The sequence below is a fragment of the Cygnus olor genome, chromosome 1 (assembly GCF_009769625.2).
Source record: "Cygnus olor isolate bCygOlo1 chromosome 1, bCygOlo1.pri.v2, whole genome shotgun sequence".
Classification (NCBI taxonomy): Eukaryota; Metazoa; Chordata; class Aves; order Anseriformes; family Anatidae; genus Cygnus; species Cygnus olor.
Window position 1 is genome coordinate 166,825,975 of NC_049169.1, and position 22,401 is coordinate 166,848,375.

Genomic DNA, 22,401 nt, shown 5'->3' on the forward strand with positions numbered 1-22,401 from the left:
TAAAAATATATAGATGATTTCTGGAACTTGCCAAATAACATCTGGTGTCTGATACATTGCTTTCCATTTACATGATTTCATAGGAAAAAAAAAAAATAAAAAAAAAAGTTGACCTCAACTGCATCATCTGAAAACAGGTCTCATATTTAACATGCAACAGCATGCCAGGCAGCAGATGTCAGCAATGACTACAACCCTTGCTCTGCAATCGAATCACAGCAGAAATACTAAAAGTATTTGACTCTCCTCTCTGATGAAACTGATAAATGTGCTTAATGAATCTGGGAAGGCAGAGAGGAAAAGGCTTTTGAATAACAGATATAAGACACCATGAGTAGGATACACTGAAAAGGTCATCTCACTGACTTCATCAACTGGAGAGAACTCGTGCTTTCCTTCATCACAGCAAAAATCATTTCCTGTGTGATACAACCCACCAGTAAGTACACACAGCTTATAGAAGCAGACAAATTCTGTTTGATAAATAAAAGAGTAGGTAAACTATTTTCCTTTAACTATACTCTTGGTCTACAAGATGAGTCAAGAGTACAGGATGAATCAAGAGAGCGAGAAGAGAGCGAGAAAGAGAGAAAGAAAGAGAGAGAAATAGACAAAGAGAGAAGGAGAGAAAGAGAGAAAGAAAGAGAGAAAGAGAGAAAGAGAAAGAGAGAAAGAGAGAGGAGAGAAAAAGAAAGAAAGAGAGAAAGAGAGAGAGCGAGAAAGAAGAAAAAGAAAGAAAAAGAAAGAAAGAAAGAAAGGAAGAAAGAAAGAAAGAAAGAAAGAAAGAAAGAAAGAAAGAAGGAAAGAAAGAGAAAGAAAGAGAAAAAGAAAAAGAAAGAGAAAAGAGAAAGGAGGAAAGAAAAGAGAGAAAGGAAGAAAGAAGAAAGAAAGAAAGAAAGAAAAGAAAGAGAAAGAAAGAAAGAGAAAAAGAAAAAGAAAGAGAAAAGAGAAAGGAGAAAGAGAGAAAGAAAAGAAGGAAAGAAGGAAAGAAGGAAGGAAGGAAGGAAGGAAGGAAGGAAGGAGGGAAGGAAGGAAGAAAATATCTTGATCCAAAAATATTAGCTACACCAAAACAAGTTTTCCTGAAACTTTTATGATGAAAGGTAACTAGTGACATATTGATGAACAAAAATATCACAGAAATAGAAATACTCATCTAATAAGGAATTTTTGGCTAAATTAGTTATTTTACTCTCCTAACCTGATACCTTAATTCTGAAAGTTCACAGTCAAACTTCTATGTCCTTAACATACTACTCTATTACATTTTGATAAGTAAGGGAAAATAACAGTGAAGAAATGAATGAATAGGTAAAGGATTACAGGAATATTTTATAAAGCACCTATGAATCAGCCTTCTTAAAACTCAATTCCTGTTTATGCTCACCAAAATCACAGTTCTATATAATTATGTAATATATAGTAGGAGACTACCTTAACTCTAGAAATCTCAGTGGAAGGGCCGGAAGTAGGACAGTCTAGATCCAGTCTGAAATTAGAAGACTTTTCTTGATCTATATAAAATTACCTAAAATATAGTTCTTAGTTTGTCAATTCCAAACCATATCTACAACATTTAAAATGTACAACACAAATATTTATTTCCATTAATAAAAATGTAGCAACTCTATCATTCGCATTGCCTTCTAAGTAGATCAAAAGATAAGTAGATCAGAGAAGTGAATAAAGACATACAAATCCATGTTTTGTAGGTACAATACAAAAGATTGGTGACTGCAACTCAAAATAGATGCTAAGAATACTAAATAGAGTACTCTGAAACAATATATTGAAGAATCTCAAGTGGTTCTGGCACTAATTAAGTTGCTTGAAGGCTCTTATATATGAAGGAAATTATTAAAACTAGTCACGAACTTAAAGTTATGGGCAAATGTGTTAAGCACCAGTGCTTAGTCACATTGCGACACTTCAAGTGAAACTGAAAGTGAATTTGATTTTTTAATATTTTTTTTTACATTTCACAAGGGACTATATATATGTGTGTGTGTGTGTGAAATCAGCAGACTTTTGTAATATGTTCGAGTCTTAAATATCTAAGCAAAATAAAGCTGATAGTAAATCTCAGAGGTATAAGATGCAGAAGAAAGCTTACATTGAGTAGTCTTTCTCACCTTAAGCTTTGTTCCTATTTTGTCTGGATATGTAGACTGTTTATTCTCAAACTCTTGAACATTTGTCAGGAAATGGACAATACTGTAGAAAAATTCCAAAGGAAATACTATATATTACTGAGATCTGCATAATGATGAGATTGATGGAACATCCTTCAAACAGTGAAAACAGTTGCCCAAAAGGAGTATTTAGGTTTTAAAGAAGATTGAAATTTAAGACAGAGCACTCTGTTAAGGATGTGAAGTGAATGCATGCTATTTAAGGAATGCAAAAGGAAAAGATGTTGAAATCAATATGGAACATCAGACAGAGAGTAGTAATCTGCCTTTCATATCTATTTGACCAGTTTCTAAACCAGTGAAAAATAACACAGCTTTGTTGACTTAGGAGAAGCTGGAAATTCATAACAGCTAGGGATTCAGATCTTTGTACAATTTAATGTGTTTTGTTTAAATTACATAAATGAGGAGAAGGCTTGGCTGCTAGTTACAAGTAAAAGGGGGCAAGTAAAGGAATGGCAATAATAAAAAGATAGAAATATAGACAAAAATAAATAACTATATAGTAATTGCTCTGTAGTATTTGTTATGCTAAATACTCTTGATCCTCTGTAGCTAGGGAGTTGAGCAAGATGACTAATCCAATAATGATGCAGTCAGAAGGCATTAGAAGTATTCACTATATTAACAAAAGCTGGAATTACTTTAAATGAATAAATATATCGCAGGCACATGCATACTTACATGGTTAGTTAGGGATACTGTGATAGAAGTGTCCAAAGTTTAGTATGATAGTTAATGCATCATCATAAGAGTTGGCTATGCAATGGGAATATAAATTAACTGTTATTGATTCGCTCATCTGTTGTGTAAAACTCCAAAGTCACTATGTATACCTAAGAAACAGAAATACATCCAACTTAGTCAGACACTAATATGTTTGTGGTCATCACTGCAACAAACATGAAATGAAGAGCAGATTTAATCATTTTAAAACCATCTAACTTATGTCCAAACTCATATGACTTTACAAAATTTTTGTCACTGTACAGACAATGAGAAGAAAAATATAATTAAACTAAGAAAAGTTGGGCAAAAAATCCCATTGCAAATACTTTGCAATGATTGACCAGTAAAATTGAAGCAATTATCCAAGCCCTAGACTTCAGTAAGACCTCTGACACTGTTTCCCACAGCATTCTCCTGAAGAAGCTGGCTGCTTATGGCTTGGACAGGCATACACTTCATTGGATTAAAAGCTGGCTGAGTGGCCATAGGTTGATATCTGCCTGAATATGAGCCAGCAGTGTGCTGATGTGGCCAAGAAATCCAACAGCATCCTGGCTTGTGTCAGAAATAGTGTGGCCAGCAGGACTGGGGAAGTGAGTATCCTTCTGTACTTGGCTCTGGTGAGGCTGTACCTTGAGTAATGTGTTTGGTTTTGGACCCCTCGCTACAAGGACATTGAGGTGCTAGATCATGTCCAAAGCAGGGCAACAAAGCTGGTGAAGGGTCTAGAGAACATCTTATGAGGAGTGGCTGAGGGAAATGGGGTTCTTTAGCTTGGAGAAGAGAAGACTCAGGGAGACCTTATTGTACTTTTCAATTATCTTAAAGGAGGTTGTAGTGTGGTGGGGATCGAGCTCTCCTCCCAAGCACCAAGTGATAATTTGAGTGTAAATGGCCTCAAGTTGCACCAGGGGAGATTTAGGTTGGATATTAGGAGAAATTTCTTTATTGAAAGGTTTGTGCAACATTGGGATAGACTGCCCAGGGAAGTGGTTGAATCACCATCCCTGGAGGTCTTCAAGAAACATGTAGATGCAGAACTTAGTAGCATGGTTTAGTAGTGTACTTTAGTGCTAGGTTAAAGGTTAGACTAGATGATCTTAGAGGTCTTTTCCAACCTGAAAGATTCTATGATTCTATGAAAACGCACTCTAGAGTAATGTTGAATAACCAATGGTGAATGGGCCAGCTCTCGTGCAAATTTACTCAAGTGTATAAATTTTTCAGGACTGGGACCAAGTGATATACTGCTAGACGACAGACCCCAAAGACAGTTGGCAGCTATTTAGGAAAAATCCCGGAGGCCACAGTATCAAGCAGATAGCTGAGTAAAATTAATAAAACTGTATGAATGGCAGATTAAATATATATATATATAGTAGATGTTGCACAATATCACTTTGCTTTTACAGTTTGTATGATCTAAAACTGGAAGGAAAGGGTCAAACAAACTACAGTAACAGGAAATAAGCCATATTTGATTTGTGTTCTACAGAATGCTCTAACAATCTTAATAAATAAATAAATAAATAAATAAACAGAAAAAAAATCACATATTAAGACTTATTGAGATTTACCATAGTTTTTTCCAAGTCAAGGTTGATCATGGCTGTTTAAAATGTTTAAAAATAGACAGAAAAACTTCAGACTTCAAGGAAGAATTTAAAATATTAACATGTCACAAATAAACAGCAAATAAACAATAGCACAGTAAAGAACAAAATGAATACAAATAAACTGGTGTTTCATAAATTTAAGAATAGTTAAATTATAAACAAAGAAACTGGGTACATAGTCTAAAGGGAGGACAATGTATTTTACAGTCCACTTGTGAGGGAGGCCTCAGTCTCAGATCACACAGGACTATTTCACAAGTTCAACTTAGGGTTTTTGGTTCAGGTTTTCTGAATCTTTGTACTAAACATGCATGCTTCTTTTCAGTGACTGCATAAGGAACTCAGACTTCTATCTCTGATATATAAACAAAGCATCTAACGATAGGTTCTGTGAGTACTGTCTGGAAGCAGCCGCTATAGAATAAATCTGAGGAACTGGCAACTTCTAGCTGGAAAGCCAAAAAAAAAAAGTTAAAAATATAATGCTTGAAATATGTAGCTTTTCCAGAATTAAATCTATCTTCAAAAATTGCAGTAGTACCTTTGTAACTGCAAATGCAGACTAATAAAAGGAACAGGAAAAAGGAACAATACAATAAACCAGAAGAATCTAGTTTGTGTGTTTAGACATAGGCTACTTGTCTAGGCTGGCAAAAGGAAAAAATAGCCTTAGATGTTTGTTCTGTGTATAGTGGAATGGTTGGATAGTGGCAAGAAAGATTTTAAAGAGAGCTGCTCTGAGGTTACCTTCATATTTCAGGACAGTCATTTAAATACAGCAATGGAATTTTATTATAGATGAAATAATTAAGTGTGGTAAAATGGTCTGTGCTCTTCAGGTCTTACATGTAGATTTGCCTAACGCCAGGAAAAATATTGTCGTGAAAATTTGACCTGTGAGTGATATTCACATAGTATGCCAGCACCTACAAGCACTTCTCCATTGAGTTAGGATCCTAACTTTTGTCCTCTGAGTTGCATTATCTTTGGTTGTGAGAGAAGGAATGCCCACCTATGTGTCAGATTTGATTCACAGAGTAAGCAAGGAGATACGAAGAGGGCATATCAAAAACCCACAAATATCCATAATTTCAGTAATTCCTGAAACATTTAGTTATGTAGACAGATTTGGAAGCATGTATGCCCTGAATATCAAAAAGGAATGTGGTGAAATTAATTCACTTTAAAAAGGAGACTGGGAGGTTCAATATTACTCTACAGATTTAAACAAAAGTTGTTACCTTCTTATATATTAATTAAAGCAAAAGATAGTATTAATATGACTCTTACGAGGTCCAAAATATGGCACCTCTTCCTTATACCAGTATTTCCAATAGAGGATAAAGAAAGGAAAAGATTCTCTTTTTCCAAAATCCATGATTAGGAAAGGCAGTGGCTGAGGTTCTCCCTTTCATTCTACACTAGTTTTGAAAGCCAGCCAGTCAGTCTTGATATTATGACCTAGGAAAACAGAACCTTTTTAGTTATGCAGACTACAAAATATCTCAAACACCTGGAAAAAAAAAAAAAAAAGTAGGTTTTAAACCTTATTATCCTTTACTTTTCCACAAATTGCCAAAACCCACCCTTCTCTTTACAGTCATATGCAGTAACTGATTTGACTGCAGATTTACAACTCTGGACTAACACTGATCTTCACTTTCTACACTATGGTTGAGTCTAGGTTTTCATAGTAATCCACACAAATTCAATACACAGAAATTCAACTACTAGAATCAGTTTCTCTTTCTTCTCTGATTTTCTGGTAAAGATGAAAGGAGTCTAACTCACAAACTGAAGGGTTTTTCCCACTCCATATTACAGCTCATTACATAGTAATGCAGGTTATTATGCGTTAGTAACTTTATTGTAAAAGCATACGTATCTATAGATGTAAAAATAAAAGTAGAAGGTAGAATACCAGGCAGAAAATCAAAATAGCAAGAACTGTGGGTCAAGTAATATATTATAAAAGTAGGACCTAGAAAAAAATTAATAATAAGCAATGAACCACAACTAGTGTCATATTCTCTGCCTTTCTCTGAGCTGGCATTAGCTGCCATTATAAATTGAGGAAAGAATTCCCCAAAGGATTGCAAATAGCCACTAGAGATCCTGCACACTAGCTAAGATGTATCTGTGGGCTTGCTAACAAAAACAATTTCTTAGCAAGCAATATACTAACCCCATGGGGCTGTTAATGAATCTGCTTTGTGGTAAACTTTTTAGGAGTACATGCTACAGAGACATTTTTTATGCATGTTGCTTTCTGAAGCCTCTTATTTCTGTAAAGTTCCTTTAACTTAAATTTATTTATTTTTTTATTTTATTCAGGAAACTCCTGCAGTTCATTTCTCGCCACAGTACACATTTAATATTGATGCATCTCTTTACAAAACTGCTAACTGTTATCTGCACTTGAGAGCATAATTTTCAGCTGTATTTTAATGTGGATTTTCTCACGTTTGCAATCCTTAATTTATACATAATATTCATTTTTTAGCATTTCTCCAAGAGCCAGACTGTTGAGAAATTATTCTTTTCTGCTGCTTTCTGTCTGATTAGAATTCCAGCTACCCATCATTTACAGCCTCTCCCCTACAGAGGGCACCTTTGCCTTATTGGAATTGCTTCTACAAAAGAGATCCTCGGTGGTTATCAGAGAAATAACTGAGCCTTAAAAAGAGATCAGATTTTTCACAGATGCAAGGACCTTGTTTGCCTAGTCTTTTCAATTAGCCACGTTTTGTACTACAATTCATAAATGAGTAATAGCAATGTTACATTCTATGCTATTACAGTCTCCACCAAGAAGAGGTGAGATGAACTGGAGACTGCTGGGTTTACTTCAGAGGCCAATGAGATGAAAGCATGAGCATAAGTTTTTGTTTGTTTGTTTGTCTGCTTTGTTTTTCCACCAGTAATTATGGGTTTTGTCATTAAAATCTTTCTGAGTTGCACAGTAAAAACATTGGCCATGGGAAAAAAAGTCACAGACAGAAAGTCAACCATCTCCCGAATAAATCTTACTAACAGACCTTCAATTAATAACTGTTATCTGAAAGCTGTTCAAGTGGAATAAAATAAGGTTTTACTTTCTTTTGTAGAGTTAAGCCTTCAAAACTGATTCTAAAATTCTTATTTGTGGAAAAAAATCAATTGACTGCAAGACTGAGCCCCAAACTAATTTTCTTCCTGATTTTGTTGGTGTGCTATTATTTATGAAGTGTCATGTATATCATTCATAGTATCTGCTAGTTCTGAATAAAATTAGCAATACATTTATGTTCAATATTGTTTTTTTCAGCTCAATCTGTAAAACAGGCTTCCTTTACAGGCCATTTCACTAATGTGTTAAGACAGACGCAAACGTCATTGATTTGTAAATGGCAAAGTGAAAATTCTGAAGAATAAAGAAAAATCTTTTCTCTGTCATTTTATATGTCTGACTATTCAAAACAAGCTATGGCTATAAAAAGGAGTGCAGGTCATTGCATTTATGTGACTCTCAAACAGGTCTGTACTATGCTAGTTCATATTAACTGGGGGAAAATACACAAATACATGCATCTGTCCCTTTGTGTAAAGTTTTATGGTGTTCCTATCAATAAAAATTACAAGTAGCCTTGTAAATTCAGCAGCAGTCAACTTGTTGCAAGAAGAATCTAACTTCCCTGGTCTGATTTCTGGGACTGATACTGGTCGTTTGTAAAGAATCTAACACAAAACCCAGCAAGGAATGTGCCCAGCCTTCCCTAACATTTCTCCAGAAGACTTGTATAGAAAATGCATTCATGTTTACATTTTCAGCTTCAAATACCCAGCACAAAAGCACAAGAGCACAAAAACCTGAATCTCTTGTCCAGGCTGCTAAATTAATTAAGCAGGCCATGTATTTGTGAGTAATACTTTAATGCCATTGGTATTTATTTATTTATTTGTTTATTTAGGGATTATTTTAGCAAGTTAATCCCGTGTTATAATTTTACTTCCTTTTTATTTTCAAATTATAGGCTAAGGCTGAATTCCTCACTAATTAAGGCAAGTTTTTTTTTTTTTTTTTTTTTTTAATTAATTAATTTCTAATAAGAATGTTGGATATATAATGAATACAAGACCAAGACCTTGTACCTATAAAAGTGACCAGTATTAGTATATGCTTCAAGACAGTTACTGTAATATAAAACAGTTGAACATTTGCAGTAGTAAATTAAACACTGACGGCTACATTCCCAGGTCTATACTGTAAAACTGTTCAAAAGACCCCCAACACACTTTACGGTTGCGTTAAATAACGTCCCCAAAAACAATTTCTTGGTACAGTTTGAGGAAGATGGATGCTGCATATTCCTGAGACCCTGCCCAGCTGGCAGGCTGGTGCCACTACCCTCCTTTGGAAGGAAGAAGAGTTTACAAGTACACATATGTGCTAGTTGGCTTTATTGCTTAGGAACATTCCCAAGCAAGTTTAATTTCCTGGCATAAATGTAGCCTCTGAATCTATATTTACTGCAGCCATTATATGTCACTGTATTTAAAAGTACTCAGCTATTGGCCCTTGTAAATTGTGCACTGAGTTCTCAGTTTATATCAGCAGGAAACAAAACACTCAAGAAAACTCTTTTCTTGATTATATATAGTGTCATATGCATTATTTTCATTGTAATTGTTTCAGCTTCATAGTAAAAAATAAAACTTAAAGCTGTTAAGAAAATGTTTGTTTTGAATATAACTTGATGGTTGTAGATAGAACAGCTTCAAGCAGAAAGTAAAAGCCGTGGACTATTTTTTAACAGCCTCTAAGTTACAAAGGAGTCACAGTTTCAAAGAAGACACAAAGTGGAGGACAAAAGGTTTTCATTATTGAAGATTATGTATATATGCATGAGGTACAATCTGATATTGATACAGAAGAGTCTGAACAGAACAACATCAACAGTGTGTCTGAATTCAGCCCTTGCAACCTGTCTTTTCTCACACAACATTTACCTGAGAAGTATGAAAGTCTACTTGGAGGTCTTTCTCCTGGTAGTAGTGTATTGTTCTTCTGTACTAAAATCTCCAAAGAAGAAACTTCACCACTGCAAACTTCGTATTTGATTGCTTATGCCCACTGCTACCATCTGGGAAACATAGGTTACTTCTTTTGTCCTGTGGGAAACATAGAAGTTGTGTTTTTGAAAACAAGTTTCCCAGTGTGCAAGTGACCTGCTTAGCTGGTTTTTAGCCATAAACCAGAATGCAAATACAGATGCAGAAGCAAATACTCTCATTTCAACTTTACCTCGTCTGAAGCCCCAGTTTTGTGAATGTGGACCCAAGCAAAGACAGTTTGTGATTAGGTACGAATTCTCTCTTCAACAAGACAGTAACACCGAGATTTGGACTGCCATCTACATGCCCAGCAAAGGAAGCCTGCACACTCAGGTAATTGCACCAAAATGAGCTAAGGCATTGAGGCATCTACTAAGTCATACAACAATTAGCAGCATGAGTATGAGATAGTTGCTCTATCCCTGCTCACGTGTGAAAATGGAGTAATCCTTAAATGCCTGAGAGTGATCATCAGATTGAAGGGCATAATTAAGCAAAAGCACTACAATTATTATTATTTTTTTTCTAACCATCTAGATTAAAGCAACTTAGGTGGTAGATGCTCTTTTTCTTTCTTTCTTTCTTTCCTTCTTTCTTTCTTTCTTTCTTTCTTTCTTTCTTTCTTTCTTTCTTTCTTTCTTTCTTTCTTTCTTTCTTTCTTTCTTTCCTTCTTTCTTTCTTTCTTTCTTTCTTTCTTTCTTTCTTTCTTTCTTTCTTTCTTTCTTTCTTTCTTTCTTTTCCTGCTTTGAAGTTTATATTTTAAGTTTATACTCACATGTTTAAGAGCAAAAGCTTAGTAAAAATATTTTGTGTCAATAAAAATATATTACTGGAATTCTCCTTCTTCTAGACTTTTACAGTTTTCTCAAATTCACTTCTTATTCAAAAGTATTCGCTTATTTTCCCCCAAAATTCCCTTTGCTTTTCAGAATATAAGAATCAAAAGCTTTTTTCCACTTTTAATTCTTTTTGGTACTTTTGTGACACAACTTCTTTCATTCCAGAGTTGAGTACCTACCTATAAATATACAGCCATACCTAAACATAAGAATGTATTGAGGAATTGTTGTCTTCATAGGTCTATTTTTATTGGACAAATGTTTCAAAAAATTTACTTTGTATAAGTACTCAAATACATAAGCTTGAAGTCCAGTATTGATAACAATAAAATCCAATTGCATATAAATCACTGAGCACTGAGGAGGAACAACCAATGGTGAATTTATGTTATTTATAAATTTAAACAAATAGTCATAAGAAAACTATTTTTTTTCCATTATCCATAAAATCAGCAGCATATACTTTCAGGGAACTTATTTTGGCCATACTATCCTTATTATGCCTATCATAAAAATATACAAACTTTTTGTTACAAAAAATACATATCTGTGCCAACTATTTTCCTGTTTTAAAATAAATACTTTTTTTTTTTTTTTTTTTTCCCCAAAAAATGTGAAAATAGAGACCTCAGGACCTCCTGCAAGATATTTCCAAGCACTTTGATATGCAGTGACTTCCATTTTTTGTGGTTCTGTATGGCAAATTTTTGGAACAAAGAAATATTTGAGCATGTATTTTGGTGCATTATTATTATTATTATTATTATTATTATTATTTATGCACAAATGCATAGCTGCAATAAAGAGGAAAAGATGTAACTGTCAGATGAAGAGAGAGAAAGAGAGGAGACATGGGTTAATCCTGGCCCTCTTTTTGTCATCCACCAGATGTTTTTGTACATTGAGCCCAAGTTATTCTAGAATGTATCTGGAGCTTTCCTTCTTGGCTAACCAATTTCTGAAGACATTGTAGTATCTGAAGAAGTTCGTACAATGTGAACCAACTCTTTTCTGAAAGCTTTCAAAGACAGAAGATGAAAGAAGATGGCACCTACTCGTGACCCCGTATGTGGGTTACAATACAAAGGTGCAAAATATTTACCTTTTACCATTTTGGGAATGCTGCCTGGGAAATTATATTACTCTGGATGCTATTGTAATTGCTTGGCTCTGGCTGGAAACATTATTGAGTAATAATAGCCCACAACAAACAATAAGCAGCAAACAACAAATGAGACATTCAATGCCACTATGAAAGTGTGTCTTGAACTTATCTACTCAGTATCTTCCACCCAGACAAGAGGGCTGTGTGCTGCCTTTCTTACATAGTCCATTCTCATGTCTGAAGCAAGGAGAACAGACAGTTCCACACCCAACCCCCCCCCCCCCAAAAAAAAAAAAAAAAAGTAAATGCTGTCCATTTTACAGACATGAAAAATAAATAATATTTGAGGGGGAAAAAAAAAAAGGCCTAACTGAAACATCTTACATCTTGCAGAATTTCTCTAGTTTTGGATGTCAGGTGGATATGCAAAACTCACTAAAGGTATCTTACAATGTTTGTGTTTCCCATGTTTCCCATCAAGTCTTTACAGCTGGGAAGCCCCTCCAATTGCTTTCACAATGACAGTGTCAAGGTGCTGTCTGTGAAACACTTGCTCCCTTCTCCCACACCTCCTCAAACTGAGGGCAGTTAGTGAGAAGGGAAGAAGATGAGGGAAACAAAAAAATGGCAAATAATGCTTTTTCCATTTTTTTTTTTCTAAGCTTACAGTTACAAAGTGAGAAAACAAATCCTACTTAATCAAGGACTAGCTTAAGCCTATTTTTGGTCCGAATCACATTCCTTTGTGCTATGCCCGTTGTGCCCGCGTTTTCCCTGGGGACGTTTTGCCCTGTAGGGAGCGGAGCGCTCGCCGCGCAGCTCGGCTCCCTGGCGCACAAGGGCGCTAGTGGGCGCTGCGAATTTTGTTAAGTTTAAGTTTCTCTAAGCAACGCTATTCCACATTGCATCCACCCGAGCATTGGAGGGAAGGGGGGGCAACATATATAAAAGGCTCCGTCTGAGTGTGCAATCTACAGGCAGTTGCTTTTTATGTTTCTTTGCTTTACTGGAGCTGAGCTGGGACAGGTCACTGGACAGGCAGGCACCAGGCAAGCAAGCAAATTACAGTTGATTTTTTTTCTTTTTTATTAATGCGGGACATCGCAAAGCACCACCCTGCATTACCGCTCAGGGCTCGGAAATCAGGTGCCACACAAAACATCCGTACAGTCCACAGGAAACACAGCTGTCGAAAGAGCTGTACGTGCCACATTAAAGCTGAGTTTCTTTTGGCATGCTTGGCAACATAACTTTGTTTTGTCTAGGCTGGGTTGGAAGTGGGGGGGCCGCACTTGGCTTTTTTTTTTTTTTTTTTCTCAACTGACACGTTTCTCTGCTGTTATTTAACATGGACAGGATCTCTTTAGTACTGTTGCAAGAAACGTGTAATAATAATAATAATAATAATAATAATAATAATAATAAAAGCAACAACTCGGCACATTACCCGAGCCTACTTAGCAACTTTCAGACTTTGTTCCTCCACTTTGTTATCTAAATACAGTAGACGGAAACGGCAGATAACGCTCCCATGCAAATGAACACAACAGTTGCTCGCCCACTCTCCGCTTAGGATATTGGAAGATGCCCTGTTTTCCCTAAAGCAGCTTTTTCCCCAGTAGCCTTCTCCATGCAAGTCGTGAGTGCATTGTCCTCTGACAGCTGATTCTTATCGTTCCGGTGGGGGTATTGTGTTTCAGCTCGTGGCACTGGAAACCATTGCAACTTTCTTTGAAGTTAAATGGCTTCATTTTGTTTCCATGTATGAATAACTCTGCCGAAGAACGAGAGTGACCCAAAGCCGACCCACTTACAAAGCCGTCCAAGCAACCTGTTCGAGTTTTGCAAAAGAAGGTCCTCGCAGAGCAGCAGGCGAGCGGGCAGGAGGGGGGGGGGGGTGCTCCTCAGCCCATCTAAGTTGCATTGTAATTAAATTTTATTTTATCCTACCGCGGCATGCAAAATATCGAGCAAAATACAAGTTTAAGTAATTTGTTTGTATTCTTATCTGTAGGAGTTGGAAATTAACAGCCCCGCTAGTTTACTGTTAAGCCTGGAGAGAGAGAGATTGCTTTGCAAACATTACAGTTATTATGCCTGCAGTTGGTACTCTTTGTATAAATTATTGATCAGCCATCTTATTTTTCTTTCTGCTTAATGGATATTATAGCATAGCCGTTTACACGCTATACTTAAGGTTGTGTCAGCACTTCCATTTATAACATCCCCCTCTTACCAAGAGTTTATAACTCGCTATAAAATTCCGCTCTGGGCTGAAACTTTTCAAGCAAGGGCTCAGATCTTTAAAGGTCCTTCTTTCCCCCACCCCACCAAAGAACAATTGGAAATGCCTGGCTGCTTTTTTTTTTTTTTTTTTAAATATATATATATATATATAAATAAAAAAGGTAACCCCCACCCCCAGTGTTTTTCATTCGCTTGGGTGACTTGGGGAGGAAGAGGCTGCGTTTCTCTGGCTGCCAGCTCGCTTATATAAAAAAAAGAGCCCGGTGTGCATGTATTATTATTATTGTTATTAAGGGAAACAATTAGCGTGAGAGCTGCTGCCGGAGGCTCGGCGAGCCCTGCGAGCCGCCGCCCTCCGCCCCGCCGAGCGCGGGGGCCCGATCCGGTGGTGCTGAGCCCTGCGGCGGGGGCAAGTGGGCGCGGGGGTGCTGGGCAGGGCACCGGGCAGGAAAAGCGCCTCCCTGGTACCGGCCGCGATGGTGGCACACAGCGGAAACCCCGGAATGTTTAAATACCGGGCCGATGCTCCAGCGTCTTTCTTTCGATTAGGGTGGGTTGGGGACTGGGGATGGAGTGGCTGGGTGAAATAATCCTGGAAGGGGGAGGACATAGGAAAGGGCATTTCGGATTCTGTCCCAACTACAACAGTTTAATGGCAGGGGCTTTGTACTTCATAATTATTGCTCTGAGCGCCTTTTCCTACCTGTTGGTAGGTAAATTAACACGTTGGACTGAGGACCTCTAATGAGAGCACGAGTATAACTCAAACATTACAGAGGGCTCTCCGTCTATTCCAGTCTTAATTTAATTCATGCAGGGAAGTTGGTTATAATTTCCTTGTCGCTCCTGCAGCTTTCTCCATTGGCTGCCAGTTGCAATGTGAATGTAAGCAGGCAGTGCCCAGTCACCTGCTCCATTCGTTCCCAGCCAGCCCGAGAAGGGAACCTGACCCGCTTCACCATTTGGCTCTGGTAACTGCAATGTGACCGAGAGGCTCATATCCACACGAGGGTTATTTGAGCTGCTGACTTTGAAACGTATTCTCTGGAGTCAGAAGAGAGACTTAAGAAAAAAAATAATAACAATACTTTGTAAATAAACAAGAAGCTTAATTGGCGTTTGGTATTTGCAATTTGCATATATGCGCGTGTGCGCTTTTTGGGGTATGTTCTGTACGTGTCGGGCGCAGGGGAGGAGGGAGGGACGGGCTGAGGAGGTTCCCAAGCCGTCGGTTATTGCCTCTCTCAGTACAGCGCGTCCTTGGTCAGAGCATCAGCTAGCATCACCGGAGATAACACTCATTTCTCGTGAGGAAGAAAGGGGAGAATGGAAGGATACCCTCTGGGGCCAAAGCCTGCCCTCTGACGCAGGCGGTGAACATCGCCGGAGCCAGTGAGATGCCTCGCGGGAGCAAAGCCGGCAAAAGATGCTCTGGCGCTAAAGCGATTGGGTTAGCCAGGGGGTAGCAAGCTGCCAAGCCCCGACCGATTCCTCTCCCAGTCCCGTGCTGGGGATGTGCAGTCGCTGCTTTCAACTTTCTAGCCGAGATATGCATATTAAACAATTAGCCCAGGTGGCAGTTTGCTCCCAGTTTCTCTTTTTTTGAAAACTTTTTAAAGTTTTAATTATTTATTTTTTTTTTGGTTAAGAATGCACAATACGAAAATACAAACTGCAGTAAACAGAATGGGAAAGCAATCTCGCCACGCATTCTAGACTTTTTATGATATATGGTGGACTGTTCAGAAGTGTATGCTATTGTTAAAGCTGTTTGTGCAGGGTGTGCTAATGCACTGTTTGATTGAGTGAATTAGCAGTCATAACAATCTGGCAGTCTGGCCATAGAAGTGTGCTCAAATTGATTTGTGTTATGGCTGGACTGGAAAATCTAGTGTTAGTTGTTTTTTGCCCTGGGCATTGTTTGTACCAAACTCCACTTTCCATTTAATTTTCCAATAGATTTTGAAAGACCAAAAGGTTTGTGATCAACGTTTGCTGCACTTTATTATTATTCAGTTATTAAAAATATCCTATGAGTAATTTCAGATTCCCCAAAACCTTGCTTTCAATTAGAGTAAACATAATTAGCGTGACGTCGTGCTTGGAATGGTAAATCTCCCTTTGTATCTATTAAGCATGTTATCTACTTGTCCTGTCCCTGAAAGGAATCCAGTTTGTATTTGTATTGGACAAGGTCTGTGCTAATTTGACTATAATGCAACAATTAGAAAAACAGCACTGCAGTATCCAGTTTCTTATTACTGGTACAACACTTAACATCAATCTCAACTGTATTCACCGTGTTTTCAATGTTTAATAAATATCTTGGTGGAAGGGCAAAAAAGGGATCCCAGTTCACAGGCTCGCATTTCTATGGTTTTATTTTCCTGAACGATGCAGGGGGGATTCGGTATGAGGTCCCTCCATCTTTCTCAATCTTCCCTCAAAATAACAGGTAGCTCCTCAGAGGAGAACTACTGCTTAAGACCCTAGGGATTAACAGTAAAACAGAACTTACCTTCTCTTTGCCTGTGCTTGCTCCTTTCTTAGAGTCTTATGCTTGGCAGGCATTTGCCAGAATTATAATGCAGCATGATTAAACCTAAAATATTACTCTACTGATCACACAGAAAGCTTTGTGAAATCATTTAGTTTCTTCTCTTCAGAAATCGGTGAACAAAGTAGGTCACTGGATGAGGATAAGAAAAGATACAAGAGAGAAATGTATTTCTCAGGGAAATAAATTCAAAAGAAATAAAGAAAAAAAATATTTCAAATGAACTTGACATGGCAATACACAATTCATTCTCATCAGGTGCCTGTCTTCTGTATTCATCCCTCCCCCCCGGTCCATTCCTTCTCACACGTTCAAAAGACAAGTATTTATCTTTTTTTTTTTTCTTTTTCCTCTGAATGAATTTAGATCTTTAATTATCAATTATAACTGAAGAAAGGGGAGGGAACTGATGTACTGTCCTATCTCCTGTCAGTCGGTTACTCAGATTCCTTAAAACGCAACAGCTAAAATGCATTTCCTAATTGCATTTTACTCTTTACAGCTGCCCTCAAAACTAGTAATTTAATACAATAGTGAACCCCGTATCAGGTTTTTTTTTTTTTTTTTTTTTTTTTTGAGTAATAAATTACAATCACTGTCAATACATCTTACTGCTTTAACGTACATTTTATTATAAGGAAATTGTCAAAAGAAAAAAGAGAGAGAGACAGAGAAACAGAGCAAATACCTGCCCTGGACAGTTATATGAGCAGAACAGAAGCCCTGCTTCAAACAATATTCCAGGAAAGAAATTAAAGACTTCTTAATTAGTGCAGCAATTAAGCTTTCTTGGTCGCATTTTAATCAGCTCAGGCCCTATCAAAGGACAAACAGAACGATTTGCAGGTCTTTGAATTTTAAACAGTCTTATTGATTTCAGCACCATGTCTTCACTTGACACAGGGAGAATTTTCAAATATCAGTTACAGTAATTTGAGTTTTGCTGATATCAACATAGGGACAAAAACGAAAACACCCAACAATCCAACAATACAATTACATGAAAGGATCAGCAAGTAATAGAAATGCAATCTAAAAAAAAAAAAAAAAGTTTACAAAGAGCCACCTCAGGATTTGTTGGTGTGTTACGTGTGTGTGTGAGTGTATATGTGATTTTAAATAAATCCAGTCACTCGCGTAATCGTTAGAAATATTTAACAAGCAAGAAGCTTCGAGGAGTCTGGAACCCTTTCATAAATCTCTTATTTCCCTAGGTTTCTAATCGCATTGTTTCACTCGAAAGGTGGTTAACCCAAATCTGTGGTAGTAAACCCTTTCAAACTACATTTTCTTTATATTGTGTTGAACCATGATGGATGTATGTCCATGAGGACACACAATGAGAAGAAAATAAGGGCTGGTGTGCATCACGTTGTAGAGAAGGTAGACAATAAATGAAATGATAGGTTTTCCGATTAAGAGTTCACTCAGATGTTGAAGTGCCAATATCACGTGTGTCTGGCTCTGTCCTGATCTTCTCAAGGATTTGTTTTATGTCTTCACAACATGTAAGAGAAGGTGAGATGCAAAAGGACAGTAGAGGCAAAGAAGACATGAACCGAGCTGGTTTGCTACAACTGAAAACAGAGCATTTTATGGTTTTCAGGGTATTCCAAGTTTTATGTCAACACTAGATCCTGCCACTGAAGTTGTATAAACTCCTCTGAAAAATGTTCTGAGAAACATCTGAAAAAGTGTTGAAGAAGTGTTCTGCACTATTGTGTGTACATGAGATTTCAAAATGAAAGCTACTTTGTATGTTCTTGGATTTATTTGCCAATTTAAAAGGTTTTAGTGTAGGATAGCTAAAATTTCATGATCAAATGACATCCTCTGTGGTATTAAAACACAAACGGCTTTCCATTGAAGTTGAAGTACTACTAGCAAGAAGACATATGAGAATGTTTTACATCTGATAGCATGGAAATTCCCCTCCACAGAATTACTACAGCTGAGATTATCCACTCAGTAGATGTGTCATCCCATGAGTCATATCTCACATAATAATAATACACATTAAGAAAAAAAAAAAAAGCCATGGAGCTATGGGCAGATACATGCACCACCATTAATTAAGCACACAGCTCATCCTTTTGAAACTGGAAAAATTTTACCCACGTTATTTTCGCACATGCCCAACTGTATGAATGAACATTCCTTCGCCCCTTCAGAGCGTGAAGTGCCCTCGAGAGGAATCGGCGCAGAGCTCTGGTCTCTCCCGACCGAGCCTAGCCCGGCACGCAGGCGGGCCGCCCAAAGTGCCCCGATTCCCCTTAAAAACTCCATCCCAAACTTTGGAGGCGGGCAGGGAGCTCTGAGACCGCGGGGCCTCAGGGCCGGGCTGAGGGACTGCGCATGTGTGGGCAAGCGCAGCAGCTCATTTTCCGCGCTACCTGGCGCAGGCAGCGCCGCCGCTGCGCGGCACTGCGCGGCCACCTGTTGCGCGCCGCGCCTCGCTCCAAAGTGACTCCGGCGTCGCTCCGGCCACGCTCTCCGCCAGCCCCCCCAACTCCCCGCGGCGGATGCGGTCGCCAGACTCGGTCCCCCATGTCCCCCCCTAGATGTCGCCGCGCTGCGCTTTTTTTTTTTTGCGCGGGGACTGCGCGCCCCGCTGCCGCCTTCCCCCCGCGCAACAAAGGCGCTGCTGCCGCCGGACCCTCAGCTGCTGTGGGCTCGGGAGGACGACAAGAGTGACAACGACAAACCCGTCCGGAGCCTCCCGCTTTGGTCCGCCGCTGCCCCCGGACCCCGCCGGAGCGGCCGCAAGGTGTGCGGACAGCGCCCCGCTCCCGACGGCTTCGGGGGAAGCCGGAGACTCCGGCGTTCCCCAACAAAGTGTGTTGACAAGCCACTGCTGGAAAGGGCTGGGAAAATTACATCTCGTCTCTGGTGGGGTGAAATATGAAACATGTAATCTAACGGTTCCTGAAGGGGGGGGGGGGGGGGGGGGGGGAGGGGAGGAAGAGGGACTTCTCTCCCTCTCCCTCTTTTTCCCTGCTCCAGGTTCCTGGTTGGATAATTTGGGTTAATACTAGTGAGTGAGCCTTTTGCTGCTTCAAAGGGTATTTCAAGTTGCCGGAGCTCCTCCCCTCCGCACCGTGTGACAACAACAACTCGTCCAGAGAGCGAGCGAGCGGCGAGCGGCGGCGGCAGCTTGCACTTCCCAGCTCATTTTCTCTCTGTCATTCCCCTCTCAATCTTTGATCAATGTACTTGCCAGAGAGAACCGAAGTCCTTCAAACCTCCTCCTATTCACCTTCGTCTTTAACGTGGTGCTAGAGCAAGGACCACAAAAAGAAACTGCCCTCCCCCCTCCCCTCGGCCCCAGCCCCGCCGCCCGGAGCGGACTTCTCCTCCTCCTCCTCCTCCGTCCCCACTTGCGGGACACTTTGTGCGTTTCTCTCTCTCACTCTGCCCCCTGCTCTCTCGCTCGCCGCAGCACCTGATCCGGGGTTATTCCCCCCTTCTTCTCCCCCCTCCTCCCTTCTCCTCTCCTCTCCTTTTTTTTTTTTTATATATTTTTTTAATTTTTTCTCCTTTCCCCTGCGTGTGTGTGTGGGAACTTTCCCCCCTCCCCCTGCCCCCCTCCGCCGTATATGTGACCATGGCCGTACCGGCTGCTTTGATCCCTCCGACCCAGCTGGTCCCCCCTCAGCCTCCGGTCTCAACTTCTGCCGCCTGCACCACCACCACCACCACCTCCTCCTCGGCGGCGGCGGCGGCCACCTCCTCTCCGTCTCCGTCCATCGCTCCCCCGCCGGCCGCTTCGGGGACAAACCTATTCCGGCCGGAGCCCATCGCAGCGGCGGCGGCCACAGTCACCTCCACCACCACCACCACCGGCGGCGGTAACGGCGGCGGCGGCGGCAGCCCCAGCCTGGGCACCGGCAGCGGCAGCACCGGCAGCAGCAGCGGCAGCAGCAGCAGCAGCGGCAGCAGCACCTCCGCTCCCAATGCCAGCGCGGCCAGCGTGGCCAGCAGCCTGCCCGGCAAGCCCGTGTACTCGACCCCGTCCCCGGTGGAGAACACCCCCCAAAATAACGAGTGCAAGATGGTGGATCTGAGGGGGGCCAAAGTGGCCTCCTTCACCGTGGAGGGCTGCGAGCTCATCTGCCTGCCCCAGGCTTTCGACCTCTTCCTGAAGCACTTGGTGGGGGGCTTGCACACGGTCTACACCAAGCTGAAGCGGCTGGAGATCACGCCCGTGGTCTGCAACGTGGAGCAGGTCCGCATCCTGCGGGGGCTGGGGGCCATCCAGCCCGGGGTCAACCGCTGCAAACTCATCTCCAGGAAGGATTTCGAGACCCTCTACAACGACTGCACCAACGCCAGGTAACCGCCGCAAGGCACACGCACACCCCGAGACACCCCCCCCCCGACCCATTATCCCCCCCCTCCAGCCGCCGCCCCCGTCCCACCCCCACGCCACCGCTCACTCCGGGGGGGGCGGGGGGGGTGGGCGTCCTGCGGCCCCATGCCGTCGCCCCCCCCTTTTTTCCCCCATTCCCCCCAGCCCTGGCACCCCACCAGCCTGCTCCGCACCCGGCCGCGTTGCTTCTTGGTGGGACGGGGAGAGAGGAGAAAAGGGTGTTTCTGCCCCCTTCACTTCGTGCCGTGCAACTGTCGCCCTGTCATTGTCCCCTTCACCTCCCCACATCCTCTGCCCCCCCCCCCCGCCGGGGCGGCCGGGGACTGCGCAGCGCACCGCGCAGTTCACGCGGGGGGGCGGAGGGGCCGCCGGGCCGTGCGGGGGAGGCGGCAGCATGGCCCCCCAAAGTGTTTTCTGACGCGCCCCCTCCTCAAGTTCAGCCCTTTAAAATGCACAGCCCTGGGAGAAGACGGCCTGAAGGGCGCACGGGGGTGGGCGGGGAGCGGTCCTGGGTTTGGGGTCGTGTGTGTGTGTGGAGGGGGCGATCTTGGGTTTCACGTCAATCGTTGCCTTCCGGGGCACTTCCCGGGCGGAGGGCCCTATCGAGAGAGGGGGGCGGGGGGGGGAAAGGAGGCCACTCGGCCATCAGCCGCTGTCACGCATCCCAAAGGGCACGTGCACTTTTGCATAGGGCTAGGGGGCAGTTGCCACATGGCGAGAGGGGAGGGAGAGGAGGGGAGAGGGCGGGAAGGCGCCGAGGAGGCGCTTTTTTAGTTTTTTTGGTGGTCGGGCTGCCCCCCCCCGGGGGGCTCAGGTACCCCGGAGCAGGTGCGAGCAGCGCCCGGCGCTCCGGAGCCGGCCGGAGATGGGGGCGGCGGGGGGAAGCAGGAGGTTTTCTGGGGGGGATTTGGGCAGGCTGAGTCGTGGCACCGCGCAGCGTGAGGCGGGCGGGGGGGCGCGCAGGTTACGCGCACGCCGCCGCGCTGCCCGGCCCTCGCACCCCGCGGGTCGGGGGGAGGAGGAGGAGGAAGAAGAGGAGGAGGATGAGAGAAGCCCCAAACTCGACAACGGCCGGGGAGAAGGAGCTGGCGAAAGAGGAAATTCCTGCTGCGAGAGCTGCCTGCTTTGCAAGCGGGGGCTAAAGAGTGGGGCTGGTGTCTCGCCATCTGTAGATTACAGGGTTTGGGGCGGCTCGATCAGGAAAAGGGGTCGCAGAAGTGTTGTGACCCGGAGAGCTGAGCCCCCAGTTCGCCGGGGGCTGGGGGGTGGCTCCGGTTTAGGGGTGCTGGGAACTTTACACAGCAGGGAGGGCTCTCCAGTGAGGAGTATGCAGACAAAGTCTCTATGCTACTTTCAGTATGCGCAAACAGGCAGACTCGGCTCGTTTCTCTTTCTCATCGTCGGATTTCAAGGTGCAGCAACAGCCAGCACGTGGAGAATTAACCCCGTGTGATTCCGTGCTCGTTCCCTTTGCTGATGGCCGGGTGGGATATTCCCTTCTTCCCCCCCGACTGAGGGTAGCTGGGACTTCTTAGCATTGAGCCAGGCAGAGCAAAGCACTTACTCTGTTGCTAGACTGATGGCTCAGGTTTCTGGTTTTCGGGGCAGCAGGACAAAACATCCTGGAGTAACTTCCAAGCTCTGACATAAATG

The 22,401-nt window shown here is 42.0% G+C and overlaps 1 protein-coding gene and 1 long non-coding RNA gene across 6 annotated transcripts in view; both read left to right on the forward strand.

Annotated features, from left to right (window-relative positions):
- Window positions 1–938: 938 nt before the first annotated feature.
- Window positions 939–7,969, forward strand: LOC121063529. 2 transcript variants are annotated; one of them, XR_005816046.1, is made up of 2 exons: window positions 939–1,103; window positions 6,872–7,969. It is a non-coding gene; the product is annotated as an uncharacterized LOC121063529 (long non-coding RNA). The 2 variants fall into 2 exon arrangements; XR_005816047.1 differs by having other exon boundaries at window positions 7,041–7,969.
- A 10,231-nt stretch (window positions 7,970–18,200) lies between these two features.
- Window positions 18,201–22,401, forward strand: part of DACH1 (dachshund family transcription factor 1) — a 375,540-nt gene continuing 371,339 nt past the window's right edge. For all 4 annotated transcript variants that reach the window (XM_040540578.1, XM_040540569.1, XM_040540595.1 and 1 more), the window contains exon 1: window positions 18,201–20,711. In XM_040540578.1, the coding sequence (XP_040396512.1) occupies window positions 19,984–20,711 (728 nt within the window). In that variant the 5' untranslated portion in view covers window positions 18,201–19,983. The remainder of the gene's footprint in view (window positions 20,712–22,401) is intronic.